The 27,805-nt window shown below is 42.5% G+C and overlaps 1 protein-coding gene across 1 annotated transcript in view; it reads left to right on the plus strand.

Annotated features, from left to right (window-relative positions):
- Positions 1-22,052, plus strand: part of LOC109866998 (UPF0606 protein KIAA1549) — an 88,511-nt gene extending 66,459 nt beyond the window's left edge. Inside the window, exons 13-23 of the mRNA XM_031801438.1 lie at positions 51-403; positions 476-545; positions 1,514-1,632; positions 2,381-2,601; positions 3,391-3,626; positions 7,763-7,907; positions 11,040-11,360; positions 12,880-12,932; positions 13,451-13,593; positions 15,588-15,736; positions 17,458-22,052. Coding sequence (XP_031657298.1) covers positions 51-403; positions 476-545; positions 1,514-1,632; positions 2,381-2,601; positions 3,391-3,626; positions 7,763-7,907; positions 11,040-11,360; positions 12,880-12,932; positions 13,451-13,593; positions 15,588-15,736; positions 17,458-17,667 — 2,020 coding nt within the window. The 3' untranslated portion in view covers positions 17,668-22,052. The remainder of the gene's footprint in view (positions 1-50; positions 404-475; positions 546-1,513; positions 1,633-2,380; positions 2,602-3,390; positions 3,627-7,762; positions 7,908-11,039; positions 11,361-12,879; positions 12,933-13,450; positions 13,594-15,587; positions 15,737-17,457) is intronic.
- Positions 22,053-27,805: the final 5,753 nt, after the last annotated feature.

Below are 27,805 nucleotides of genomic sequence, written 5' to 3' on the forward strand. Positions count from 1 at the left end.
TGTGCATGTACACCTATTTGCTTCAATGACATGGGTGTGCATGTTTTCAGGGACAGGATCTCTCCGTCGGACAGGGACTCCATGGTGAGCGCTGGGTCCGGTGATCGTGAGAAGGAGTTAGCCGAGGAGAACCTGAGAGCCTTTGCCATGCCCAACGACAGCAAGCAGGCCCGCAAGATCCCAATCAATGTTTTAAATGGCAAGTGTCCATGGCAACATTGGATCACATCCATGCTCTCACGTACACAAAGAGAAGGGGAGGAGAGGGGAGAGAGACAAAGAGAAAGAGCAACTCATGTTGAGAGGTTAAACAGGAGAATAGAGAGACTGAGGAAGAGATACAAGCAACTGATGGATAGACCAGGAGTGAAGGAGAGACAGAGACAGAAGGAAGAGAGACTGCGTTAGTGTGAAAGGGGGGTAGGCCTGTCTAGTGCCCCTCTGGCCTGGTTGCTTGAGTGTATAAACTGTGCAGACAAGGTCAACGCCAGCCAGGCACAGACTGAACCTGACTCACCACAGAGGAAAGGTTCCAGCAGTACGACGTCACATCCCTTCCTCCTGCACTCTGCCGTACACTCACACACACTCACATTGTGTCTTACCAACAGACACAAACTGCCTCTCTCACACACACACTACCTCTCACAAACACACACTACCTCTCGCACACACACACACTACCTCTCGCACACACATTCTACCTCTCAAGGCTGCTCCTCAGCATGCTAAACACAGCCTCCGTCCCTTTTCTCCTCAGTCTAAATAGGCTTAGCTGAGGCTAGGAGACCAAATGTTATTATCAGCACTGGAATTTATTCTTCTAAATGAGTTGCTCTGTCCTCTGTCTGTCCTGATTCTGCTATATCCAATACCTGACATAGCACTCAGAGTAGTGTATACACATGGTCCAAGACCTGACATAGCACTCAGAGTAGTGTATACACATAGTTTAAGAACTGACATAGCGTGTACACATGGTCCAAGACCTGACATAGCACTCAGTAGTGTATACACATGGTCCAAGACCTGACATAGCACTCAAAGTAGTGTATATACATAGTCCAAGACCTGAAATAGCACTCAGTAGTGTATACACATGGTACAAGACCTGACATAGCACTCAGTAGTGTATACACATGGTCCAAGACCTGACATAGCATATGCACATGGTACAAGAGCTGACATAGCACTCAGAGTAGTGTATACACATGGTCCAAGACCTGACATAACACTCAGAGTAGTGTATACACATGGTCCAAGACCTGACATAGCACTCTGAATAGTGTATACACCTGGTCCAAGACCTGACATAGCACTCACTAGTGTATACACATGGTCCAAGACCTGACATAGCACTCAGAATAGTGTATACACATGGTCCAAGACCTGACATAGCACTCAGAGTAGTGTATACACAACTATGATGAGATAGTGCAGAGCTATGCTAAGACTTGAAGTATTTTTTCTAATGTCTGAGACTGTCTCTGACCTAGGTCTATTGAAATGTGAGGACAAACTGTAGCTTATGTCAATATATTTCAAACAGGATTGCATTCTTTTTAACTTCTATCTTGCTTTCTGTCTGCTGTTTTCCCTTAACTTTGTGGCTTGCAGGAAATAATAGAATTGGTAAGAGTTATTCTTCTGTCTGTCGGTGTTGTAGACATGAGGCTTTGTGACTTGTAGCTGCTGTCTGTGTGACCGTGATTATGCATTATGTTGTGATTGCTTTGTGTTGTGCATCTCATCAATCACCACTATTGAGCTGTCACCTCCCAGAGGTGGGGAACAATGAATCTTGAACAACAAGCTTAGACCTTTTTATTGTAGTTCCTTGTAGGCTACCAAACATCTGAATAAGTGTCTAACATTGGTAAACATCAGACTTGTCATCATTACAAATCATCTGGTTAATGGTTAAATGATTCATCCAATTCAGTGCTGATAAGAATCATCCGTGCACAGAGAACGCTAGATAATGTAAAAGAGAATTTGATAACATTTGTTCTCATTGACTTCCCTTGCTGAATAAAGGATCTGCCCCCTGGTGGTGTAAAGAGTTACATGACACCTGTGACTTTTTTTATTTAACCTTTATTTAACTAGGCAAGTCAGTTAAGAATAAATTCTTATTTACAATGACGGCCTACACCGGCCAAACCCAGACGACCCTTTGCCAATTGTGCACCGCCCTATGGGACTCCCAATCACATCCAGTTGTGATACAGCCTGGAATCGAACTAGGGTGTCTGTGGTGGTGCCTCTAGCACTGAGATGCAGAGCCTTAGACTGCTGCGCCCCTCGGGAGCCCTGTCAAACTTCCAGACCTTGCCTGGTTGTGATGTTGACCTTGATCAATCTCCCTGGTCTCCTTCAGGTCCTCCTCCCATGAACGGCCATGACGAGCATCTCTCCTCTGCCTCCATCTTTGAGCATGTGGACCGCATGTCGCGCTCGGCCGACGGCACCCGTCGCCTGTCCAATAAGATTCAGCTGATCGCCATGCAGCCCATGGCTGTCCCGCCCCAGCACCACAGCCCCACTGTCAACGGTATTAACGGCAGAGGGCCAGAGACACACAGCAGCTTTAACAAGGAGGTGAGACACTGACCCGCCCACACACTAACACTCTTACTCAGACATGTATACAGGTTACAGTAATGTCATTCATTACCTTACATGGAGCATGTATAAACAGTAGACGTCTGTGATCCTCTCTATTCTCCCTCCTGTCTGGAAATACAGAGAAAATGGATTTCATGTCAATGAGACTAACCTACAGAGTGTAGAAAACATCAGGAACACCTGCCCTTTCATGACATAGACTGACCAGGTGAAAGCTAGGATCCCTTATTGATGTCACTTGTTAAATTCACTTCAATCAGTGTGGATTAAGGAGAGGAGACAGGTTAAAGAAAGATTTTTAAGCCTTGATTGTATGTTTGTGCCATTCTGAGGCTGAATGGCAAGACAAAATATTGAAGTGCCTTTGAACGGGGTATGGTAGTATGTGCCAGGCACACCGGTTTGAGTGTTGTCAAGAACTGCAATGCTGCTGGGTTTTTCACATCCAACAATTTCCTGTGTGTATCAGGAATGGTCCACCACCCAAAGGACATCCAAACAATTTGACACAACTGTGGGAAGCATTGGAGTCAATATGGGCCAGCATCCCTGTGGAACGCTTTTAACACCTTGTAGAGTCCATGCCCCGACGAATTGAGGCTGTTCTGAGGGCAAAAAGGGGTGCAACTCAATATTAGGAAGGGGTTCCTCATGTTTTATACACTCAGTGAATATAAATCATGGTTAAATGAAATATACATTATGTATAGTAAAGTTGCGTCTGGCCAGGTGTTTCTCACTGCAGTCATGTCTATTATTTAGATCCAGGTGGCGTTGAGGCATAAGTCTGAGATCGAGCACCACCGTAACAAGATCCGTCTGCGGGCCAAGAGGAAGGGTCACTATGACTTCCCTGCCATGGACGACCTGGTAGACAATGGTCTGACCACTGACCCCAAGGACCAGGACCACATCTATCACAAGGCCCAGATGCAGATCGACAAGATCCTGAACCCTGACATCCACATGCCCTCACTGTTCATGGAGCCTAAAAAGAGGTCAGGTTTTTTGGGGGGGAGGGGGGGGGGGTAGGGTGCACACAGGGAGGGGTGTGCGTACAGTAGGCAACATGTATCGGAGAAAGCTGCACACTGCAAAAAGTTAAAACTAAGCAAGTCTAAAGATCTGATATTGAGTGATAATTCACTTTAAAAAAGGTTTTCTTATCAAGCTAAATTATCAAATGTCATATTTCAAGATATTTTTTAAGATATTTCACCTTGATCGTCTTAAGTGTAGTTTTAATCAAATCATTTTATTTTTTTAACCTTTTATTTAACCAGGAAAAACCCATTGAGACCCAGAGTCTCTTTTTCAAGGGAGACATGGACAAGGCAGCAACAATCAATACATTACATAATTAAAACATACAACAATACAATACAACAACATGATCCTGCCTAAGAAAAGCATTTACACTCCTCTGTAACAGAGTCCACCATCAATATTTTTGATGAATTCAGTGGCACTAACATATCTAGATGAAGCATGGATTGTAGACTATTCCATATGTCTGGTGCACAAGAAGAGAAGGCAGTCTTGCCTAATGCTGGGAATGTCCTGGGGACTTTAAGTAGCAACCACCTAGCAGACTGGGTATGGTAACTGCTGGTGGTGAAGGAGACCAGACTACAGAGGTAAAGAGGGAGTTCACCCAAAAGGGCTTTGTAGATGAACACATACAAATGTATCTTTCTGCGCATATAAAGTGAGGTCCAACCTACCATTTGGTACAAGGTGCAATGCTGGGTGAGTGACTTGGCATTTGTAATAAAGCGCAAGGCTGCATGATAAACAGAGTCCAGTCTCTGCAAGACGGAAGTTGAATGCATATACACAAGTCACCATAATCAATTACAGAGAGAAAAGTGGCCTGAACAAGCTTCTTTCTATCCATAAGCAAGCCTTATTATGAAAACAATTTAAGCTTTGTCACAAGATTATCTACATGAACGTTAAAGGACAACTTGTCATCCAACCAAATACCTAGGTCTTTTTTTATTGAATATCCAAAACATACAATATACTTGTAGTGAGGCCGCTCAACTACTACATCATACCAGTCATCCAACAGACTCCCATTCAGAGTGACACACAGAAGCATCCAGGGTCAATGCCCTGCTCAAGGGCACGTCGACAGATCTCCCACCAGGCCAAATACCTAGGTATTTGTAGGAAGACACTTTTTCAATGGATAAGCCACCAGATGTGACAATGCTAATATTCCCTGGCAGAGTTCTAGCTCTGGTAAAGGTAATGAATTTAGTTTTTTGTATATTCAAGACCAGTTTTTCAGTGACTGAGAAGCAGTCACTTCAACAGCCTGAACCAGAGAAGGAGCACATGAATATATGACTGTATCATCTGTAACTTTGCTGGTTGCATCCCATTTCCCAAATGAATAAAAATAGAGAACAACACAGGAGCTAAACAGAACCCTGGGGCACACCTCTATTAAGCTCAAGAAAGTTAGTTCCTAAATGACTTGTATTACTCTTTTTTTGTTGTTAAAATAAGCAAAATTATCTGCCAATGACGTTAGATAATTTAGCTAGATAAAAAGAATTAAGTTAATTATCACTCTTGTGATATCAGTATGTCTGTATGTTTCTCGTTATAAAACTTATTCTCAAGAGAATTAGTCATCCAGCTATTTTTGCAGATGACTGTCAGAGAAAAATCATTTTTGGAGATGTTCACCATCCAGAAATGTTTTGACAAATTTGTTTTGTTGTGATAACTTTGAACTCTGGAGAAACTTTCAGTGTCTTTCAGATTGTTCCGCATTGCGTTTAGCAGTCACAATGAGGAGAAATCTACCAGTGTGAGAGACATTTTGACATTTGACATTTCCAGATTTTGTTATGTTACAGCCTTATTCTAAAATGGATAAAATAAAACATTTTCCTCATCAGTCTACACATAATACCCCATAATGGCAAAGTGAAAACAGGTTTTTAGAAATGGTAGTACATTTATAATAAAATAAAAACAGAAATAGCTTATTTACATAGGTATTCAGACCCTTTGCTATAAGACTCGAAATTGAGCTCAGTTGCGTCCTGTTTCCATTGACCATCCTTGATGTTTCTACAACTTGGAGTCCACCTGTGGTAAATTCAATTGATTGGGCATGATTTGGAAAGGTACACACCTGTCTAAATAAGGTCCCACAGTTGACAATGCATGTCAGAACAAAAACAAAGCCATGAGGTCGAAGGAATTGTCCTTAGAGCCCCGAGACAGGACTGTGTCGAGGCACAGATCTGGGGAAGGATACCAAAACATTTCTGCACCATTGAATGTACCCAAGAACACAGTGGCCTCCATCATTCTTAAATGGAAGAAGTTTGGAAACACCAAGACTCTTCCCAGAGCTGGCCGTCCGGCCAAACTGAGCAATCGGGAGAAAGGCCTTGGTTAGGGAGGTGACCAAGAACCAAGACGGTCACTCTGACAGAGCTTCAGAGTTCCTCTGTGGAGTTGGGAGAACCTTCCAGAAGGACAAACATCTCTGCAGCACTCCATCAATCAGGCCTTTATCGTGGAGTGACCAGACGGAAGCCACTCCTCAGTAAAAGGCACATGACAGCCACCGCTTGGAGTTTGGTCAAAAGGCACCTAAAGATTCTTACACCGTGAGGAACACGATTCTCTGGTCTGATGAAAATTGAACTCTTTGGCCTGAATGCCAAGCGTTACATCTGGAGGGCACCTGGCGCCATCCCTATGGTGAAGCATGGTGGTGGCAGCATCATGCTGTGGGGATATTTTTCAGCGGCAGGGACTGGGAGACTAGTCAGGATCAAGGGAAAGATGAATGGAGCAAAGTACAGAGCGATCCTTGATGAAAAACTGCTCCAGAGCACTCAGGACCTCAGACTGAGGTGAAGGTTCACCTTCCGACAGGAAAACAACCCAAGCACTCAGCTAAGACAGCGCAGGAGTGGCTTCGGGACAAGTCTCTGAATGTCCTTGAGTGGCCCAGCCAGAGCCCGGACTTGAACCTGGTTGAACATCTCTGGCGAGACCTGAAAATAGCAGTTCACCAACACTCCCAATCCAACCTGACATCTTGAGTGTAACGGGATTCTTCTGTTGAAGGAGAGGCGGACCCAAACGCAGCGTGGTTATTGTGATACATCTTTAATAAAGATGAAAATAGAACAATATACAAAAAACAAGAAACTGTGAATAACCGAAAACAGCCCTATCTGGTGTAACAAACACAAAGACAGGAACAATCACCCACAAAACCCAACACAAAACAGGCTACCTAAATATGGCTCCCAATCAGAGACAATGACTAACACCTGCCTCTGATTGAGAACCATATCAGGCCAAACACAGAAACAGACAAACTAGACACACAACATAGAATGCCCACTCAGATCACACCCTGACCAAACAAAACATAGAAACATACAAAGCAAACTATGGTCAGGGTGGGACATTGAAAGGATCTCCAGAGAAGAATGAGCGAAACTCCCCAAATACAGGTGTGCCAAGCTTGTAGCGTCAGACCCAAGAAGACTCAGTTGTAATCGCTGCCAAAGATGCTTCAACAAAGTACTGAATAAAGGGTCTGAATGCTTTAAAACTTCTTTTGCTTTGTCATTATGGGGTATTGTGTGTAGATCGAGGGGATGAAAACCATTTATTCCATTTTAGAATAAGGCTGTAACAAAATGTGGAACTATTCAAGGGGTCTGAAAAATTTCCAAATGCACTGTATAACATATTGTAAAAATGCTCCTTCAGTTTGCAAACATGTTAGGGAAACAGAAAAAGCTATCTCCCTTAAATAATAAACCCTGAACAGTCTGATGTCTCTGTTCAAATTGCTGGGATTCCATTCCAAACGACCAGTAGATGATTCCTGGCCTACAAGTTTTGATTCTGTCTCTGTGGTTGCATCTGGAATAGAGCCCTATTCCCTATATAGCGCACTACTTTTGAGTGCACTATAGGGAACATGGTGCCATTTTCAGACCAAGTGGTCAATATTTGTGAGCTATAGGGAATAGGGTGCCATTTTAGTGTGTTGTCGATGTGTGTTTTCTCTTCCATGAAGTGAGGGAAGCAACTGTATGTAAAGGTGGGCTACTACTCTGTATTGACATGTGTCTCTCAGTGGCAGGGGAAGGCGTTCTCCCAAGCAGAGGAAGAAGCACCAGCTGAACGGCAGCCTGACTGACGCAGACAAGGACCGGCTCATCTCCAACGACAGTGACGGCACCTACAGGAAATACCCTGGGGTCAACAACGTGGCCTATGTGGTGGGTATACCTGTGGAACATATTGTATACACCAGTGGATGCTGGTGGGAGGAGGACTGACTCATTGTAATGGCTGGAATGGGAAATGGAACAGATTCAAACATATGGAAGCCACGTTTGAGTCCGTTCCATTTATCCCATTCTATATTCCTTCTATAGCTCCTCCCACCAGCCTCCACTGGTACACTCACACAGACAAACCACTCACACAGACAAAACACTCACACAGAAAAACATACATCAATATTCCTCCAATGGAGATCTCAACCAGAGCAAGGATAAAGGGTGCTTTAAAAGTCAGTGCCATAATGTTAACAGAGAGATGGTCCGGGTCCAGACGTAACATACTGTACATTAAACATGAATGTTCATTTCCCCCCTCTCCTCTCTTAACATTAGTTATACATTAGAAAAATTGAGTCTCTTATTGTCAGAGTTAGTACGGTCAAGAAAATCCTGTCATGGAATTTTAAAATAGTATTTTCCAGGCCTGGAACATTTTGGGAAATAATCAAATCTGAAAAGTTTTGGAAAAGTCATGGAAATTCATTTAATAATTTCTGTTAATGTTATTTATTTTATCAATCAACTAAAAATCAACATACAGTGCCTTGCGAAAGTATTCGGCCCCCTTGAACTTTGCGACCTTTTGCCACATTTCAGGCTTCAAACATAAAGATATAAAACTCTATTTTTTTGTGAAGAATCAACAACAAGTGGGACACAATCATGAAGTGGAACGACATTGATTGGATATTTCAAACTTTTTTAACAAATCAAAAACTGAAAAATTGGGCGTGCAAAATTATTCAACCCCCTTAAGTTAATACTTTGTAGCTCCACCTTTTGCTGCGATTACAGCTGTAAGTCGCTTGGGGTATGTCTCTATCAGTTTTGCACATCGAGAGACTGAAATGTTTTCCCATTACTCCTTGCAAAACAGCTCGAGCTCGGTGAGGTTGGATGGAGAGCATTTGTGAACAGCAGTTTTCAGTTCTTTCCACAGATTCTCGATTGGATTCAGGTCTGGACTTTGACTTGGCCATTCTAACACCTGGATATGTTTATTTTTGAACCATTCCATTGTAGATTTTGCTTTATGTTTTGGATCATTGTCTTGTTGGAAGACAAATCTCCGTCCCAGTCTCAGGTCTTTTGCAGACTCCATCAGGTTTTCTTCCAGAATGGTCCTGTATTTGGCTCCATCCATCTTCCCATCAATTTTAACCATCTTCCCTGTCCCTGCTGAAGAAAAGCAGGCCCAAACCATGATGCTGCCACCACCATGTTTGACAGTGGGGATGGTGTGTTCAGGGTTGATGAGCTGTGTTGCTTTTACGCCAAACATAACGTTTTGCATTGTTGCCAAAAAGTTCAATTTTGGTTTCATCTGACCAGAGCACCTTCTTCCACATGTTTGGTGTGTCTCCCAGGTGGCTTGTGGCACACTTTAAACGACACTTTTTATGGATATATTTAAGAAATGGCTTTCTTCTTGCCACTCTTCCATAAAGGCCAGATTTGTGCAATATACGACTGATTGTTGTCCTATGGACAGAGTCTCCCACCTCAGCTGTAGATCTCTGCAGTTCATCCAGAGTGATCATGGGCCTCTTGGCTGCATCTCTGATCAGTCTTCTCCTTGTATGAGCTGAAAGTTTAGAGTGACGGCCAGGTCTTGGTAGATTTGCAGTGGTCTGATACTCCTTCCATTTCAATATTATCGCTTGCACAGTGCTCCTTGGGATGTTTAAAGCTTGGGAAAAAAAATTGTATCCAAATCCGGCTTTAAACTTCCTCACAACAGTATCTCGGACCTGCCTGGTGTGTTCCTTGTTCTTCATGATGCTCTCTGCGCTTTTAACGGACCTCTGAGACTATCACAGTGCAGGTGCATTTATACGGAGACTTGATTACACACAGGTGGATTGTATTTATCATCATTAGTCATTTAGGTCAACATTGGATCATTCAGAGATCCTCACTGAACTTCTGGAGAGAGTTTGCTGCACTGAAAGTAAAGGGGCTGAATAATTTTGCACGCCCAATTTTTCAGTTTTTGATTTGTTAAAAAAGTTTGAAATATCCAATAAATGTCGTTCCACTTCATGATTGTGTCCCACTTGTTGTTGATTCTTCACAAAAAAATTGAGTTTTATATCTTTATGTTTGAAGCCTGAAATGTGGCAAAAGGTCGCAAAGTTCAAGGGGGCCGAATACTTTCGCAAGGCACTGTATCAGCCATGGTCAGAATGACACTTCAGCAGTCTGTGTTTGCAAGACGAGTGGGCTGTCGGACATTGCAGCATCAGGTAGACCTAGTCTATAAAATATGATACAGAACAGCCTAACTATGTAGCCATTTTAAAACAAATGTTGTACCCTCTAGTTAACTGATAGCATGTATAATTGTTTTCGTCATCTCACCAAAAACTTTCCACCGACATCACAAATAAGGCCATACAAAGTAGATGTACTTTTTTTAATGATTCATATGATTAATTTAAACAATTATTTTTGACAAAACAAACAATTCACTTCGCCATTGTATTAGTTGGGATTCGGTTCAATCGTGGTGACTCAAATCATTTTTGATTCTTGAACATTAATTTTAGGAAAAATATTAGATTTGATGATGCCTCCAGTTGATTTGGGCATCCAGTGTATTGGCATCAAACGTATTTGGTTGTAATGTTGCAGTGTTTTACATCACGGGTGGTCAACCATCATCCAGGAGCGCTAATGGGTGCGCAGGGTTTTATTCCAGTCCCCCTCTGACAAACTACATTTTAGAAATAAGCTTCTCAACCAGACCTTGATAAACTGGCTCTGATGTGTTTGAGCAGGGCTTGATCAAAAGCCTGCACACCCAATTTCTCTCCAGACTGAGGGTTGATCACATGTGTTTTATACAGTTGCCTAACAGGTATTCTACTTTGGGGGGGGTTAAGTTCCTTGCTCAACAACAGGAGAGGGTATGGGATCAGAGAGCAGGCGCACAGTGTCTATCACATTACACTTACTTTTGTATACGTACATAGACAATCGTTGGTCATGGAAATTTGGTTAAATGTCGTGGGGAAGTCATGAAATTCCATCTCAAAATGTGTATGAACCCTGTATTGTTCCCAGTCGGACCCTGACCAGGCCCCAGAGTCTGGGACCCCCTCCCCCAACGACGACGTGTTCCTGGGCCCCATCTCGCCCCCACCGGGGCACGCCCCTCCCCCGCCCCCCTACATGCCCCCCCAGCCCTCCATCGAGGAGGCCAGGCAGCAGATGCACTCCCTGCTGGACAATGCCTTCGCCCTGGTCTCCCCCACCTCCCAGGGCAGCACGGCTGGCATCACCCTGCCCGGTGTCAACTCCAACCCCCCCAGCTCCAGCCCCCCACCTCGTGGTGGAGCCCGCCCCTGGGGTACTACCTACCCAGCCCTGAGCCCGTTCTCCTCAGTAAGTACTAGGCCTTTCAATAGACCTATTGATTACCTAGCACAACTGTACTGTAAATGTGACTTCAGCCTGCTCTGGAATACTCTAGATATATGTTCTGATTTAAATTAACTCTGATTATATTAGAAAGATATATATATACACTGAGTATACCAAACATTAGGAACACCTTCCTAATATGGAGCATCACCCCCCTATTTGCCCTCAGAACAGCCTCAATTTGTCAGGGCATAGGCTCTACAAGGTGTCGAAAGCGTTCCACAGGGATGTTGGCCCATGTTGACTCCATTGCTTCCCACAGTTCTGTCAAGTTGGCTGGATGTCCTTTGGGTCGTGGACCATTTTTGATACACACAGGAAACATTTGTGTGTGGAAAAACCCAGCAGCTTTGTAGTTCTTGACACAAACTGGTGCGCCCTCTAAATGGCACACGTACACAATTGTCACACGTGTGTGACTGGCACACGTGTCTCAATTGTCTCGAGGCTTAAAAATGCTTCTTTAACCTGTCTCCTCCCCTTCATCTACAATGAGTCAAGTGGATTTAACAAGTGACATCAATAATATTTTAAAATGGTTATTTAACTAGGCAAGTCAGTTAAGAAGAAATTCTTATTTACAATGACGGCCTACCCTGGCCAACGCTAGGCCCATTGTGCGCCACCCAATCACGGCCAGATGTGATGTAGCCTGGATTCAAACCAGGCACTGCAGTGACGAATCTTGCACTGCGCCACTCGGGAGGCCAATAAGGGATCATAGATTTCACCTGGATTCACCTGGTCAGTCTGTCATGGAAAAAGCAGGTGTTCTTAATGTTTTGTATACTCAGACGAAGGAGCAGTATATCATAAATGATGTATATGAATCAGGGAGTTTCCAGTCCTGATGCAACGGCTTCACACTATATTTATAGTGGATATGCCATCGCCTTAGATTTACACTGTATTCCTTTCTTAAATACAACACTGTCTGCTGTTCAAAATTCATTGTAGGGCATTTGAAGCAAGACCAGAACATATATGCTGCAGATTATAGGCTATTTGATCAGAGCAAATTGTCCATTCAGCTGCTCTAAATAAATATTTTCTTAGACCGTTCCTGTTTTGTTTTATAAAGTTCACCCCCAGTCATTTGAAATGAATTCAGAGAGTAAGAGCTCTGTCTAAAACCAGCCCATTATATAACCAGTTAGCTAGCTCAGGTGTAGAAAGAGTTCTGAATTCCTCTGTTCTGGTTCAAATAACATCCAACAGAAACCAGAAAAGCCTTTCCTGCAAAACACCCATTACTGTGCTGTACGATTCTAGAATCTCAGCCAAAATGTATCAAAGGGTAATGTAAAATTCAGTCAATAGAAATATCCATGTTATGCTCCAGCTTTATCTTGATTTATTCTGGGTTATTGGGTGATAACTGTTTTGATTGTACATGATCTGCAAGCTTCAGTGATATCCCTGGAGTCTACCCAGTGTCTGTGTGTCTTTGTCCTGACAATATGCCTGTTTCTCTCCTCAGAGATACGCTGAGTTAGGAATGTCCCCTCCTTCACTCCAAGGCTTACTACAGAGGTGAGTAGCTTACCACAGAGATACAATATCATGTGTATATGCATCATAATATGTTATTGAATGTAATACTATGTGTAGATAACTAACTCTGAGAGAAAAGGAGGAGTCTTTTTTTATGAAGTTTTCCTCAGATGACTCTAGGCTACATTGATCCATACATTATCTATAGTTATTTAGTTAGGGGATGCTCTCCCTTGCAGGTGTCTATCCGCAGGCCAGAGAGTTGGGCCTCATACATCATTTAGTTTGGACCATCTTTATTTGATGGGCTCCTAACTGCCCAATAAAACACAGACATGGTGGCGATTGCTTTGGTCGATCTTCTTTTGGATAATTGATTAGTTTACACACCCACGCAAATACTTATATGGAGAGACACACGTGTACACGTCACACACACAAACACACATACCACACACTGAAATATTGACCGACACTTATGTACAGTTGATGCACGATACAATGGAAGCTATGATATTATTCTGTAGGAACAGTATTTGAGATTGTGTGTATTTCAGACAGGGCCTGGGCTCCAACTACCCACCAGGTGACCCAGGACATGTTGACCAGCTCCCTCCAGAGAGCCACTATTCCACCAGGGGCCTGTACACTGAAGACCTGCCCTCCTCTACCAGGCCACGGCCAGTAGGGGGCACCACAGGTACACATACGCGTGCATACACACACACACACACACACACACACACACACACACACACACACACACACACAGCTCACCATTCACTGAATGTATGCCATTGTGTTTAACCCAGACCATAAACCTGCCAGCCTCAAACAGCCTTGTCTCTATTGAATCATTAAAGAGTCTGGGGTTGGCTGTTGGCTTGCTGTGAGAGTTCATATACAGTTGAAGTCGGAAGTTTACATACACTTAGGTTGGAGTCATTAAAACTCGTTTTTCAACCACTCCACTTCTTGTTGACAAACTATAGTTTTGGCAAGTCGGTTAGGACATCTACTTTGTGCATGACACAAGTAATTTTTACAACAATTGTTTACAGACAGATTATTTCACTTATAATTCACTGTATCACAATTCCAGTGGGTCAGAAGTTTACATACACTAAGTTGACTGTGCCTTTAAACAGCTCGGAAAATCCCTGAAAATGATGTCATTGCTTTAGAAGCTTCTGATAGGCTAATTGACATCATTTGAGTCAATTGGAGGTGTATCTGTGGATGTATTTCAAGGCCTACCTTCAAACTCAGTGCCTTTTGTTGATCTCATGGGAAAATGAAAGGAAATCAGCCAAGATCTCAGAAGAAACATATTGTAGCCCTCCACAAGTCTGGTTCATCCTTGGGAGCAATTTACAAATGCCAAAGGTACCACGTTCATCTGTACGAGCAATAGTATGCAAGTATAAACACCATGGGACCACGCAGTCGTCATACCGCTTAGGAAGGAGACGCATTCTGTCTCCTAGAGATGAATGTACTTTGGTGCCACAAGTGCAAATCAATCCCAGAACAACAGAAAAGGACCTTGTGAAGATGCTGGAGGAAACAGGTACAAAAGTATCTATATCCACAGTTAAACGAGTCCTATATAGACGTAACCTGAAAGGACACTCAGCAAGGAAGAAGCCACTGCTCCATAACCACCATAAAAAAGTCAGACTGCTGTTTGCAACTGCACATGGGGGCAACGATCATACTTTTTGGAGAAATGTCCTCTGGTCTGATGAAACAAAAATAGAACTGTTTGGCCATAATGACCATCGTTATGTTTGGAGGAAAATGGGGGAGGCTTGAAAGCCGATGAATACCATCCCAACCGTGAAGCACGGGGGTTGGAGCATCATGTTGTGGGGGTGCTTTGCTGCAGGAGAGACTGGTGCACTTTACAAAATGGATGGCATCATGAGGACGGAAAATTATGTAGATATATTGAAGCAACATCTCAAGACATCAGTCAGGAAGTTAAAGCTTGGTTGCAAATGGGTCTTCCAAATGGACAATGACCCCAAGCATACTTCCAAAGTTATGGCAAAATAGCTTAAGGACAACAAAGTCAGGGTATTGGAGTGGCCATCACAAAGCCCTCAATCCTATAGAAAATTTGTGGGCAGAACTGAAAAAGCGTGTGTGAGCAAGGAGGCCTACAAACCTGACTCAGTTACACCAGCTCTGTCAGGAGGAATGGGCCAAAATTCACCCAATTTATTGTGGGAAGCTTGTGGAAGGCTACCTCAAACGTTTGAACCAAGTTAAACAATTTAAAGGCAATGCTACCAAATACTAATTGAGTGTATGTAAACTTCTGACCCACTGGGTATGATGAAAGAAATAAAAGCTGAAATAAATAATTCTCTCTTCTATTATTCTGACATTTCACATTCTTAAAATAAAGTGGTGATCCTAACTGACCTAAGACAAGGAATTTTTACATGGATTAAATGTCAGGAATTGTGAAAAACTGAGTTTGAATGTATTTGGCTAAAGTGTATGTAAACTTCCGACTTCAACTCTATATGTGGACTGCCTGATGGAGTGCTGGTGCTGCACAGAGTGCATTTCAACTGAAGGATTGCATCAAAGCATATTAGAAGTGACAGTGGATTAAGTGTAAAAAATGGCTGAGGGTTGATGTGTTTTTTGTTTGTGTGTGTGTGTGCGCGTATCTGTTTGTAGGTAACCAGCTCAATCACCTGAACCAGGTGGATCTTGGGAGCCGGATCAAGGGGGGGTACCCATTAGGTGGCAGGGCACCTCCAGGTCAGACTGGAGGCTCAGGCTGGGCACCCTACTCTGACGGTGACTTCAGACCCACCAGAGACCCTGTGAGTCCTGCTCTGGCTTCACACTGCCTTATGAGACTTACTGTACCTCCATTTTCCTCTTCAAGCTGTCCTCTAAATATACAGGACAATGGCATGCTTGTTGTTCTATGCTCTTTTGCTGCTGCATATCTGTTTGACTTCTGTAGATCTGGATGTTGGTTCTGTCTGTCTTTGGCTATGCCAGATTAAGTGATATGACATGCTATTCTATAAAATCCTTTCTCCGTAATTAATATTACCTGTAAATGTAATTAACTAGAGAGTCGGGGCACCACAAAATAATATTTATAGAGCTGTTATCTTCCGAATAAACTCTTAAAGACCTAGTAATATTTTACATCAATAGCAGTCAATATTAATCTTCACCTTAATTCAGTCTCATCTGAAAATAGTAAATTCTTGGTTATCTTCATGAACCCTGGCTAACAAGTTGAATCAGCAATACAAAATTGGGTTTGATTACTTATTTACTAAATACCTAACTAATCACACAGAATTACATATACAAAGAATGAATCATACCTTGATTACAAATTACGTCATAAAGGAAAACGTCCCTAGCGGGCGGAACAGATATGACAGCTGGTTACACAAAAGAAAAGGGGCTGGGTTTGAGTGAAGGAGCGGGAAGACTGAGGGACAAAGGGAAGAAGCTGTGCCCGCGTAAATACAGTATCTTATGCATTCTAAATTACCGCCCATTTGGAAAATGAAAATGCAATAAATATTTACTCTGAGCTGCACTTCGGTAGGTTGGTGGTAGATGGAAGGCTGTGTTGCCAAATCGAGTCCTTTGTCCTTTGTAGAATGTCTCTGGTGGTCAATTGGATACGGTGTAGTAACTTCTTTGTGTGGTAGATGGGATACTCTGTCTGTTCTTTCCTAGCCCGCGTTTGCAGCTGCTGTTGCTAACTCAACGGCTAGGAGGTACCACTTCTGTAGCGAATAAGAGTTCAAAGTTCATACCATTCACAACCAAAGCTCACGCTGAGGTTGGCTTAGTTCTGTAGTTGACATGTTAGTCCTTTTAATGCAGAGGCTGTAGACCTCACGTACTTGGAACAGGAGGTTATATTGTTGTCAAGGCTTTATATAGGAAGGGAGAGGAGGGCGTGTTTGAAACGTTTTATAACCTATGTCCCTTCACAGGGGCGAGCTACTGATTGAGCAGAGCCCTAACCTTATGAAAACCCAAATCTCTCATTTGGAAGCTAAAATTACATTTAATCTCTTCACCAATAATTTTATATTCAAACATTTAAATTGAACAACAATTCCATGTGAATCCGATAACTACAATGTGCAGATCTTCCACTGTTGAGTTTATGTCATCTTATCATTGATGAGAATGTCTCAGATGACAACCGAACTGACAATTCATTAAGTACTACCGCATATGTTCAATTGGTCGGATTACCAGAATATAGTTAATTTCCCCCCACCTTCTGATGTTCCCAGAATCTCTATGTTAACCAAGGGATTTTCAAATTTCACATCAGTAGGGTAGAGAGAGAAAAAATGGGGGAAGAGGTATTTATGACTGTCATAAACCTACCCCCAGGCCAACGTCATGACAGTTCACTCTAGTTCTTCTACCTCCTAGCTGTCAATCTGTACATGAACTATCCCTTAATATAAATTGATAAGTGTAGTGATATGTCCTCTTTTCTTCTTAACTCTTCTCTTCTCTTTTTCGTTCCCTCCTTCCCTGTGTGCTTCAGGTTCTTCTGGGCTACCCTGACTCCTCCTCCTCTATGTTCCAGATGCCTAGTAGGAGTTCCCTAAGGGAGCCCTCTGCCCACCTGGACATCTACCCCCCCGAGGAGTCCTCTCCCCCCAACCACTCCTCAGCCTCCCTCATCAAGGCCATCAGGGAGGAGCTGCTGCGCCTCTCTCAGAAACAGCAAGCCGTGCCCAGTTACCACAGCTGAGACAGACGGCCTCCTCTGGTCCTCATTGAACCTCTACTGCTACATCCACCAGTCGTATCGCTGCCCCTGCCTGCCTGCTCCAACCTAGCAATGCTTCCCATGGAAGTTCCTTTGTACAGGAGAGAGACAGTACTCCTGGGCTGCGTCAAGGTGGCTATTGGCAAACTAGTCCAAACTGAATGAGATGACATCATATATGCCACTAGTAGCCTAAGCATAGATGGGGTCATTATATGAATGACCTGTTCTCTAAGCTCTGGCTCTCTGACCCAGACCCCTGTCTCTGACCCTGACTGTCCTATAGCATACAGTGTACTACAGTATAAGTGATCCTAGAGGTTTAAGGGAGAAGGTGTGAACTGAATGGTTGGCCATGACCACTGATCCCTGCCCAGTTGTTTTTAATTTGAGGTGTTGTTGCTTTTGTTCTTTTTAAACAGCAGTCTAGACTGTGTGTGTGTGATGATGATGATAATAAGCAATGTGGTTTGATATTCTCTCTCATGCTGCCTTGACATCCTAACAATATTTTACAGTACAGTGGTCTTTCTCTATCAGTAGGACATCTTTAATTTAGGCTCCAAACATTGATACCATGTTACCTTTTAACGGTGATGCTTCTTACCATTACTATACAGGTTTTGTTTTTGAAGAGGCTCTTCTCCTCCATCATCTTCTGGTGCTTCTTTAAACGCGTAGTGTTTTCTGCCATGATATTGAGGGGTGATATGCACACTCCATGAAACCAGTTGTCCCAGGTGCTGGATATGCACACTCCATGAAACCAGTTGTCCCAGGTGCTGGATGAAGCTGTTCTACATTGTTTTACGCCTTGTGTTGTGACAGAGTGAGTCAGTTCAACTGTCTCAATCTACTATACAGCTACGGTCAGAGTTCGGGGGGACAACACTAGACACAAAGAGCTGCAATAATTATACTGCAGCAACTCCCAAACATTATTATTTATTTGACAAGGAAGGGCTCATTGAGATTTGAAATCTCTTTTTCAAGAGCGTCCTGGCAAAGATGAGCAGCACCAAGTCATTACACCATAACAGACAAACTACAAGTAATCTAGTAAAAACTACAGGGATATAACGAAATCATAAAACAACAAAGGCATTCCAAGGCGATGGCGCAGAGTACATAAAAGCCCTTTTACCAAATTCAGTTTGGACATTTGGAACAGTTAGCAGGATTAAGTCCTGCGAACGAAGAGAGTACCCACCACATTTCTGGGGAAAAAATGCCCAAATAAAATGGTAATAAACATTACTTTACCAATGCAACTACATTGACTTTGTTGTCAACATCTTCAGCACAATGTCCACATTTGACCTTATATATCCAGGTTGTTGAGGATGCTACCTTGTTAAGACTTTAAATTCCAACATATGGTGAACCTATATGACAACATTATTTCTATAGTTATTACAATAAGATCATTTATTGTGTATAATAATTCATTTGTGGCATTTTATAAAATGTTCTGACCTGCAAACAAATCAAAGTGATTGACAGTACCTTCATATGCAGATTGCAGCGCCTATTCAATTTTATTAAGCTAATAGATCCAGGCATGCAATCTGATCTATTTAATTCACTGTATGCAAACTACTGGATTGCACTTGGCTTTTCTCAGTGAATATCCTTCAAGTCACACCAACTGAAATGTAATTGAAAGATTCATAGGTCAAGTCAATTATGCATTGTATTGCTGAAGGAAATGCAGTATTTTCTCAGCTGAGAAACAGGGTCAGTGCTCACACTCGTTCAATCTCCAGGGTATTCTTCATCTATTTCCTCCTTTTTCCACGCAGTATTGAAATGTTCAGCTACATGTACTGTGTTTTAATAGTTCACAGTTTACTGCTCAGTCAATCTGTCAACTTGAGATGTTTTGTGCATATTATGTTATTTGTATTCTTGAATGGACTCGCCTCGTGTTTTATTTCCTCCATCTGTCTTTGTTCAATATTTGTTTTACATTTTGTTCAGTAACATTTCCAACAAACTCCACACACATTGCTTTGCTGTGGGTATTGAAGTGATATTTCATTTCAATAAAATAAAAGAGAAATGATTGATTTTAGTTGTAAGGTTAAACTACATTTATTCACTGACTTGGATGAATTAATACTATATCAGTGTTGAACATTGTCCTAAATACTGTATATCCCAGTTTCACTCCACAACACTCTTATCCAAAGCAACTTACAGGAGCAATTAGGGTTAAGTGCCTTGCATAAGGGAACATCGACAGATTTTTCTCCTAGTCAGCTCAGGGATTTGAACTAGTGGCCTTGTGGTTACTGGCCTAACACTCTTAACCACTAGGCTACCTGCACCGGCTACTGTACTGTACACCAGACAATAACTACTATGGCTCCTCATGACCAACATGTACCTTATGGATCCCCCTCCCTTTGGTGCTCTCATTCTAATGTCCCCCATCCTGTCTCATTCTACTTGCCTGTCTGTCTGTTCCAGAGTCTTATCCAGGCTCTGTTCACTCCAACAACCACTGACTGTTTTGGATCATAGTACAGTTTGGCATTTTGTAACTACTGTAGTCTCAATATTAAGTTAAAGGATTCTATAGGTCTTAACAGTTGGTGCTAAAGTGTGTGGTTTAGCACCATCTAATATTCAACACTGTTTCTGGATGTACCCATTTGCACCCATGCAGTTAGATTGTAAACTGAGTTACCTGTAGTGATTTCACTCCTAGTTGGTCTGATTGGCTTCATTCACAACACTGTGCTGTACCATACTGTACCGGAAAAGAGTGTCTGTTAAATGACAACCATGTACAATGTACTGTATGCCTCCACCTGCTGGTTCTGCAACTCCCATGCACATCTCTCAGATTTAGTGAGAGATGTTTTCCCTTTGTTTTTGACTGTTGTCTTGTTTTATTGTGAAGATCATACTTTGTGTTGGCTGGACCAACCATGTTTAATGTGTTTGACTTGTTGAGTTGCATGTTTCATTCATGTACATTACCGTTCTAAAGTTTGGGGTCACTTAGAAATGTCCTTGTTTTTGAAAGAAAAGCACATTTTTCAGAAATACAGTGTAGACATTGTTAATGTTGTAAATGACTATTGTAGCTGGAAACAACTATTTTTTGTTATGGAATATCTACATAGGCGTACAGAGGCCCATTATCAGCAACCATCACTCCTGTGTTCCAGTGGCACGTTGTGTTAGTTGATTCAAGTTTATCCTTTTAAAAGGCAGAGTTGCAAAGAAAAAGCCATATCTCAGACTGGACAATAAAAGATTGAGATGGGCAAAAGAACACAGACACTGGACAGAGGAACTCTGCCTAGAAGGCCAGCATCCCAGTCGCCTCTTCACTGTTGACGTTGAGACTGGTGTTTTGCGGGTACTATTTAATGAAGCTGCCAGTTGAGGACTTGTGAGGCGTCTGTTTCTCTAACTAGACACAAATGTACTTGTTCTCTTGGTCATTTGTGCACCGGGGCCTCCCACTCCTCTTTCTATTCTGGTTAGAGCCAGTTTGCGCTGTTATGTGAAGAGTGTAGTACACAGCATTGTATGAGATCTTCAGTATCTTGGCAATTTCTCACATGGAATAGCCTTCATTTCTCAGAACAAGAATAGACTGATGAGTTTCAGAAGAAAGTTCTTTGTTTCTGGCCATTTAGAGCCTGTAATCAAAGCCACACATGCTGAAGCTCCAGATACTCAACTAGTCTAAAGAAGGCCAGTTTTATTGCTTTTTTAATCAGAACAACAGCTTTCAGCAGTGCTAACATAATTGCAAAAGGGTTTTCTAATGATCAATTAGCCTTTTAAAAGGATAAACTTGGATTAGCTAACACAACATGCCACTGGAACACAGGAGTGATGATTGCTGAAAATGGGCCTCTGTACTCCTATGTAGATATTCCATTTAAAAATCTGACGTTTCCAGCTACAATAGTCATTTCCAACATTAACAATGTCTACACTGTATTTCTGATCAATTTGATGTGATTTTAATGGTCGAAAAAATGTGCTTTTCTTTCAAAAATGATATTTCTAAGTGACTCCAAACTTTTGAACAGTAGTGTAAGGCTGTGTGTGGTTTGTTTTCCATTTGTGTTGTGCATGCTGTTCCAAAAGAAACACTTTTAAAAACCAATGAAACCGAAGTTGCATGTGTCCTAAGTTATTTAATGCTGTGGTATTCTATCGCCATGAGTATAACATGCAACTTATTAAGAAGCAAAACATATTTCATTCTCACATAACATCTGCTTATCATTCTAATTTTCCCCTGAAAGTATTTTGTAAAATGATAATTATGTATTTTGCAGAGCACACAATTTCTCTGTATATGCAGTTTATTTCTTAATACAGTTATCTTAGCAGTGCTGTTTCATCCAGGGAGGTCCATTTGTTTTCATATGCTGCTACAGTAATGCAGTGATGTCTGAATACGTTAAGTACCAGATGCAACCACACGGTGGTGCCATCTCATTACAAAATACCATGTGGTGAGCTTCATTCACTTCTAAACAAAGAACTCTCCTCTGTTGAAAGTGAGGTCATCACGCTTGTAAGAGGGGTGAGTGTGTGTTTGAGTAAATATGTAGTTCACAGGAGATGGTTAGCACCTTTATTGGGGAGAACGGGCTTGTGTTAATGTCTGGAGCAGAATCAGTGGAATGGTATCAAATACATCAAGAACATGGTTTCTAGGAGTTTGATGCCATTCCATTTGCGCCGTTCCAGACATTATGAGCCGTTCTCCCCTCAGCAGCCTCCACTGGTGTAGTTGTGTGTGTGGCATCATTTAGCCTAACACAGATACTTGAGAATGTACGAAATGTTCTCCCTTTAAATTTTTTTGACCCTGGCAACAATGAGGGAGTGAGGAGAATGTGTTAAGCATGAATGGATGAATGTGCATCTGTAGCCTCCAGGCATCAATGTCATTTGTAGTGATAAACAGTGATAAACAGTGTAGGTGCATAACTGCTCATAAGAGATGTGGAATCAGCAAAGGTACAGTATCAAAATGTAAAACTGTACGTATTGTTACCAATGGAAACCCACTCCACTCACTACTAAGACAACCCAAGCCTATCATAATGTAGGCTACTGTTGGTTTCCAGTACCTTTACATTTTTGATGTGTGGTTGCTAGGACACAGACCCCCTAGAGCTCCCAGCCTCCCACTGTGTTTACCATGTCATTCACAGGGTTAGTAGCATTGACAGTAGCTAATGTGCTCCTATGTTGCACAAGCTGCACTTACAACAAAGTCGGCTCAGGTGCTTTAGCATGGTAGTACGGAGGGAGGGGTGAATGGGGATTGATGACTGATTTGGATGACAGGTGTCAATGATATTGACTACCAGTCTGTGATGTACGATAGAACATTCCCTTGAGGGAATCCAATAGTAAAGAAATGTGAAGATACATGTTTCAGAATTTGCCCTTTGAATGTAGTGTGCTACAGTACAGTGTTTTCACACCAGACAATACACTACCCATTACAATTGACTGAATATCATATTTCCATCATTTTCATCCCATGTGTGATCAAAGGTGTGATCTTTGAAGGCATATTTCACAATGTTTAGTAGGCACTAGTTTGTATCAAGCCTGTCTTGAGCATTCGGCCATAGGTTCTCATCGGCATCGCTCTAAATATCCTCATTTTTCATGCATCTTTGGGGGAAATCTTTTAGCATGGCGAATCCAAGCCTGACATACAGTGACTGAGTGTTTAAAACATTAAGAACACCTTCCTAATATTGAGTTGCAGTCCCTCCCCTTTGCCCTCAGAACAGCCTCAGTTCATCGGGGCATGGACTCCACAAGGTGTCGGAAGTGTTCCACAGGGATGCTGGCCCATATTGACTCCGATGCTTCCCACAGTTGTGTCAAATTGACTGGATGTCCTTTGGGTGGAGGACCATTCTTTATACACACGGGAAACTGTTGTTTGTGAAAAACACAGCAGTCTTGCAGTTCTTGACACAAACCGGTGTGCCTACTGCCGGGTAGCCTAGTGGTTAGAGCATTAGACTAGCAATTGGAAGGTTGCAAGTTCAAACCCCCAAGCTGACACGGTACAAATCTGTTGTTCTGCCCCTGAACAGGCAGTTAACCCACTGTTCCCAGGCTGTCATTGAAAATAAGAATTTGTTCTTAACTGACTTGCCTGGTAAAATGAAAATAATAATAATGAAACTGCCACACCCCATTCACAGGCACTTCAATACTTTGTCTTGCCCATTCACCATCTGAATGACACACATACACAATCCATGTCTCAATTGTCTCAAGATTTAAAAATCTTTCTTTAATCTGTCTCCTCCCCATCGTCTACACTGATTGAAGTGGATTTAACAAGTGACATCAAGAAGCGAACATAGCTTTCACCTGGTCAGTCTATGATATGGAAAGAGCAGGTGTTCATAATGTTTTGTAGACTTAGTGTAGGTCTGTATTGAAATCTTTGCATGCTCCATCCATGGACTGAAGGAGGGTGGTACGCTCATGGGGATAGCAATTATACATCTTCCACCTGTATTGTACTTATTTGTCTATTTGGATCCACATTAGCTTCTGCAGAAGCAGCAGCTACTCCTTCTGGAGGCCACAAAACACACAAAATGTGACAAGTAACAAAACACTGATACATTGATAGACAAGGACAGTCACACAAATGTAACATACTGTACAACGATACAAACAATACAACTAAAAAACAATACAAAACAATACAACTAAATACAAACAATACAACTAAAAAACAATACAAACAATACAACTAAATACAAACAATACAACTAAAAAACAATACAAACAATACAACTAAATACAAACAATACAACTAAAAAACAATACAAACAATACAACTAAATAAAAACAATACAACTAAAAAACAATACAAACAATACAACTAAAAAACAATACAAACAATACAACTACAAACAATACAACTAAAAAACAATACAAACAATACAACTAAATACAAACAATACTACTAAAAAACAATACAAACAATACAACTAAATACAAACAATACAACAAAAAAACAATACAAACAATACAACTAAATACAAACAATGCAACTAAAAAACAATACAAACAATACAACTAAATACAAACAATACAACTAAATACAAAAAATACCACTAAAAAAATACAAACAACACAACTAAAAAACAATACAAACAATACAACTAAAAAAGCAATACAAACAACACAACTACAAACAATACAACAAAAAAAGCAATACAAACAACACAACTACAAACAATACAACTAAAAAACAATACAAACAGTACAACTAAAAAACAATGCAAACAATACAACTATTGAAATAATGTATTGTATTTTACGGTATTGTGTTGTACGTATCTATTATAGTGGTCCTGTATGTGGCTAAGTTCATAAGAGCATGGCACAAGCACCACCAGAGTTGTGGGTTTGATTCCCACTGGGGTCACATACCAAAATTTCTGGACTGTTGTCACTTTGGATATAAGTGTCTGCTACGTAAATTGCATACTGTATATTACAGTATGAAATTTGTATACTGTATACCATCAAAACTACTTCATTTTGGATACATGTTTACTGTATAGGGGATGCATTTCTTTCTTGTTTTGGACTTTCTGGATTATTTACATATTAGTGTTGTATTGACATAGTATTACTGAACTGTAGGAGCTACAAACACAAGCATTTCAATACACCTGCTGTAATATCTTCTAATCTGTGTACAGGACCAAAACACTTCCATTTTGATTTGATCTCTGATCTTGTCAAAAATGTACTGTGAAGTAAAATCATAATTGTTCTCATCATAGTACTACACCCTCCTTAGCCCAGCCCTGTCCTCATGCTGCTTCTGCTCGGTGTCCTGTAGGGGCCAGGAACTCTGTAGTAATCCTGTCTGTCCTGGAGGGGCCAGGAACTCTGTAGTAATCCTGTCTGTCTGTCCTGGAGGGGCCTGGACCCTGTAGTAATCCTGTCTGTCTGTCCTGGAGGGGCCTGGACCCTGTAGTAATCCTGTTTGTCTGTCCTGGAGGGGCCTGGACCCTGTAGTAATCCTGTCTGTCTGTCCTGGAGGGGCCTGGACCCTGTAGTAATCATGTCTGTCTGTCCTGGAGGGGACTGGACATCTGTAGTAATCCTGTCTGTCTGTCCTGAAGGGGCCTGGACCCTGTAGTTATCCTGTCTGTCCTGGAGGCGCCTGGACCCCTGTAGTAATCATGTCTGTCTGTCCTGGAGGGGCCTGGACCCTGTAGTAATCCTGTCTGTCTGTCCTGGAGGGGCCTGGACCTCTGTAGTAATCATGTCTGTCTATCCTGGAGAGGCCTGGACCCTGTAGTAATCATGTCTGTCTGTCCTGGAGGGGCCTGGACCTCTGTAGTAATCCTGTCTATCCTGGAGGGGCCTGGACCCTGTAGGAATCCTGTTTGTTTGTCCTGAAGTGGCCTGGATCCCTGTAGTAATCCGTTCTGTCTGTCTGTGAGTTGGCCGTGGCAGACATGAGAGGAGGAGGAGAGAAGGCTGGGTCTATCTGGATCATGATGGGCTAATTACTGCCATAGTGCTGCGTGGTGGTGGGGAAGGAAAAGGAGAGCTCGCTAGAGCTGACAGCGTTACTGACTGCTCCGTTGTAGGAGGAGCCACCCCTCAGCTTGAAGGATATTTCTCCTGACCTTGGAGAAAGCAGAGAGAGAGAGAGAGGCATACTTTCACAGCTCAAGCAGCACTGCAGATCTCTCTGTGTAATGCTGTTCTTCCTACAGGAGGAGGTGGAGGAGTGTGAGTGAGGGACTTGTCTGGCAGCCATCCCAGTCAAACAGTAATACAGAGGTAAGAGGGTCTCTTCACTGAGCCAAAGCACCGGATCCAGCACTGTAAGTCTATGTGTCATTCCTCTGTGACTGCCAATGTGATATGTAGCTGGTTGTGTGTTACTGTATAGAGTGTGCTGCTGTATGTTGTCAGCTCTGAAAGAGAACATTTATTAATAGATGCGACAGAGATGACAGTTGCTTAACAGAGACTGTGTAGGTGTCTTGATGCGCCATGCTTTTGTAACCATGGTGTGTGTGTGTGTGTGTGGGGGTCTCTGGAATATATTGTTTATGTAATGCCATGTCTGTACAGACTTGTTGTTACTGTACTGTAGGACATGTTCCTCGCCCCCTCTGTTTACTGCTTGGGTGATACATTTCAATGGTTAAATGTAACTATTTTGACATATTCCAATGAGATCATGTTGATTTACTGTATCATCAAAGATGTTGCCTGCTTGATATAAATCAACGCGAGCAGCTAGTGAGAGACACCACAGCAGCAGCACCACCAGCACAATTCTCCCAATGCAATATCTATCCATTACTTTCACTGGCAATACCCTGCTTCAGCCACTTAGTGGAAGCAGTACTGTGTATGATTTGAATACCACCATTTTGGGCTTCCCGAGTGGCGCAGCGGTCTAAGGCACTGCATCGATCCCGGGCTGTGTCACAACCGACCGTGATCGGGAGTCTCATATGGCGGTGCACAATTGGCCCAGTGCTGTCTGGGTTAGGGGAGGGTTTGGCCCAGCGCTGTCTGGGTTAGGGGAGGGTCTGGCCCAGCGCTGTCTGGGTTAGGGGAGGGTTTGACCCTGCGCTGTCTGGGTTAGGGGAGGGTTTGGCCCAGCGCTGTCTGGGTTAGGGGAGGGTTTGGCCCAGCGCTGTCTGGGTTAGGGGAGGGTTTGGCCCAGCACTGTCTGGGTTAGGGGAGGGTTTGGCCGGTGGGGCTTAACTTGGCTCATCGCAACCTAGCATCTCCTTGTTGCCGTCCGGGCGCCTGCAGGCTGACTTCCCCTCTTTCACTCCCTCCCTCCCTTCCTCATCCTAACCCTGGCCAGCTACGCAGGTTATCTCTACTCTGTTATTGGGTCATATTTCTCATTTTTATGGCCGACGAGATGTGCATTCTGGGAGCGTTCAGGAGTGCCGTGGGCGTAGCTGTTACTAAAGGCTGTGTTTGGAGCTGGGTGGTAATGATACAGCCCCACAAGACTCTACAGTACATTACACACTGCAGAACATAACCACACACACACACACTGTAGAACACAACCACACACACTTCATGGATG

Source organism: Oncorhynchus kisutch, linkage group LG22, assembly GCF_002021735.2.
Source record: "Oncorhynchus kisutch isolate 150728-3 linkage group LG22, Okis_V2, whole genome shotgun sequence".
Taxonomy (NCBI): Eukaryota; Metazoa; Chordata; class Actinopteri; order Salmoniformes; family Salmonidae; genus Oncorhynchus; species Oncorhynchus kisutch.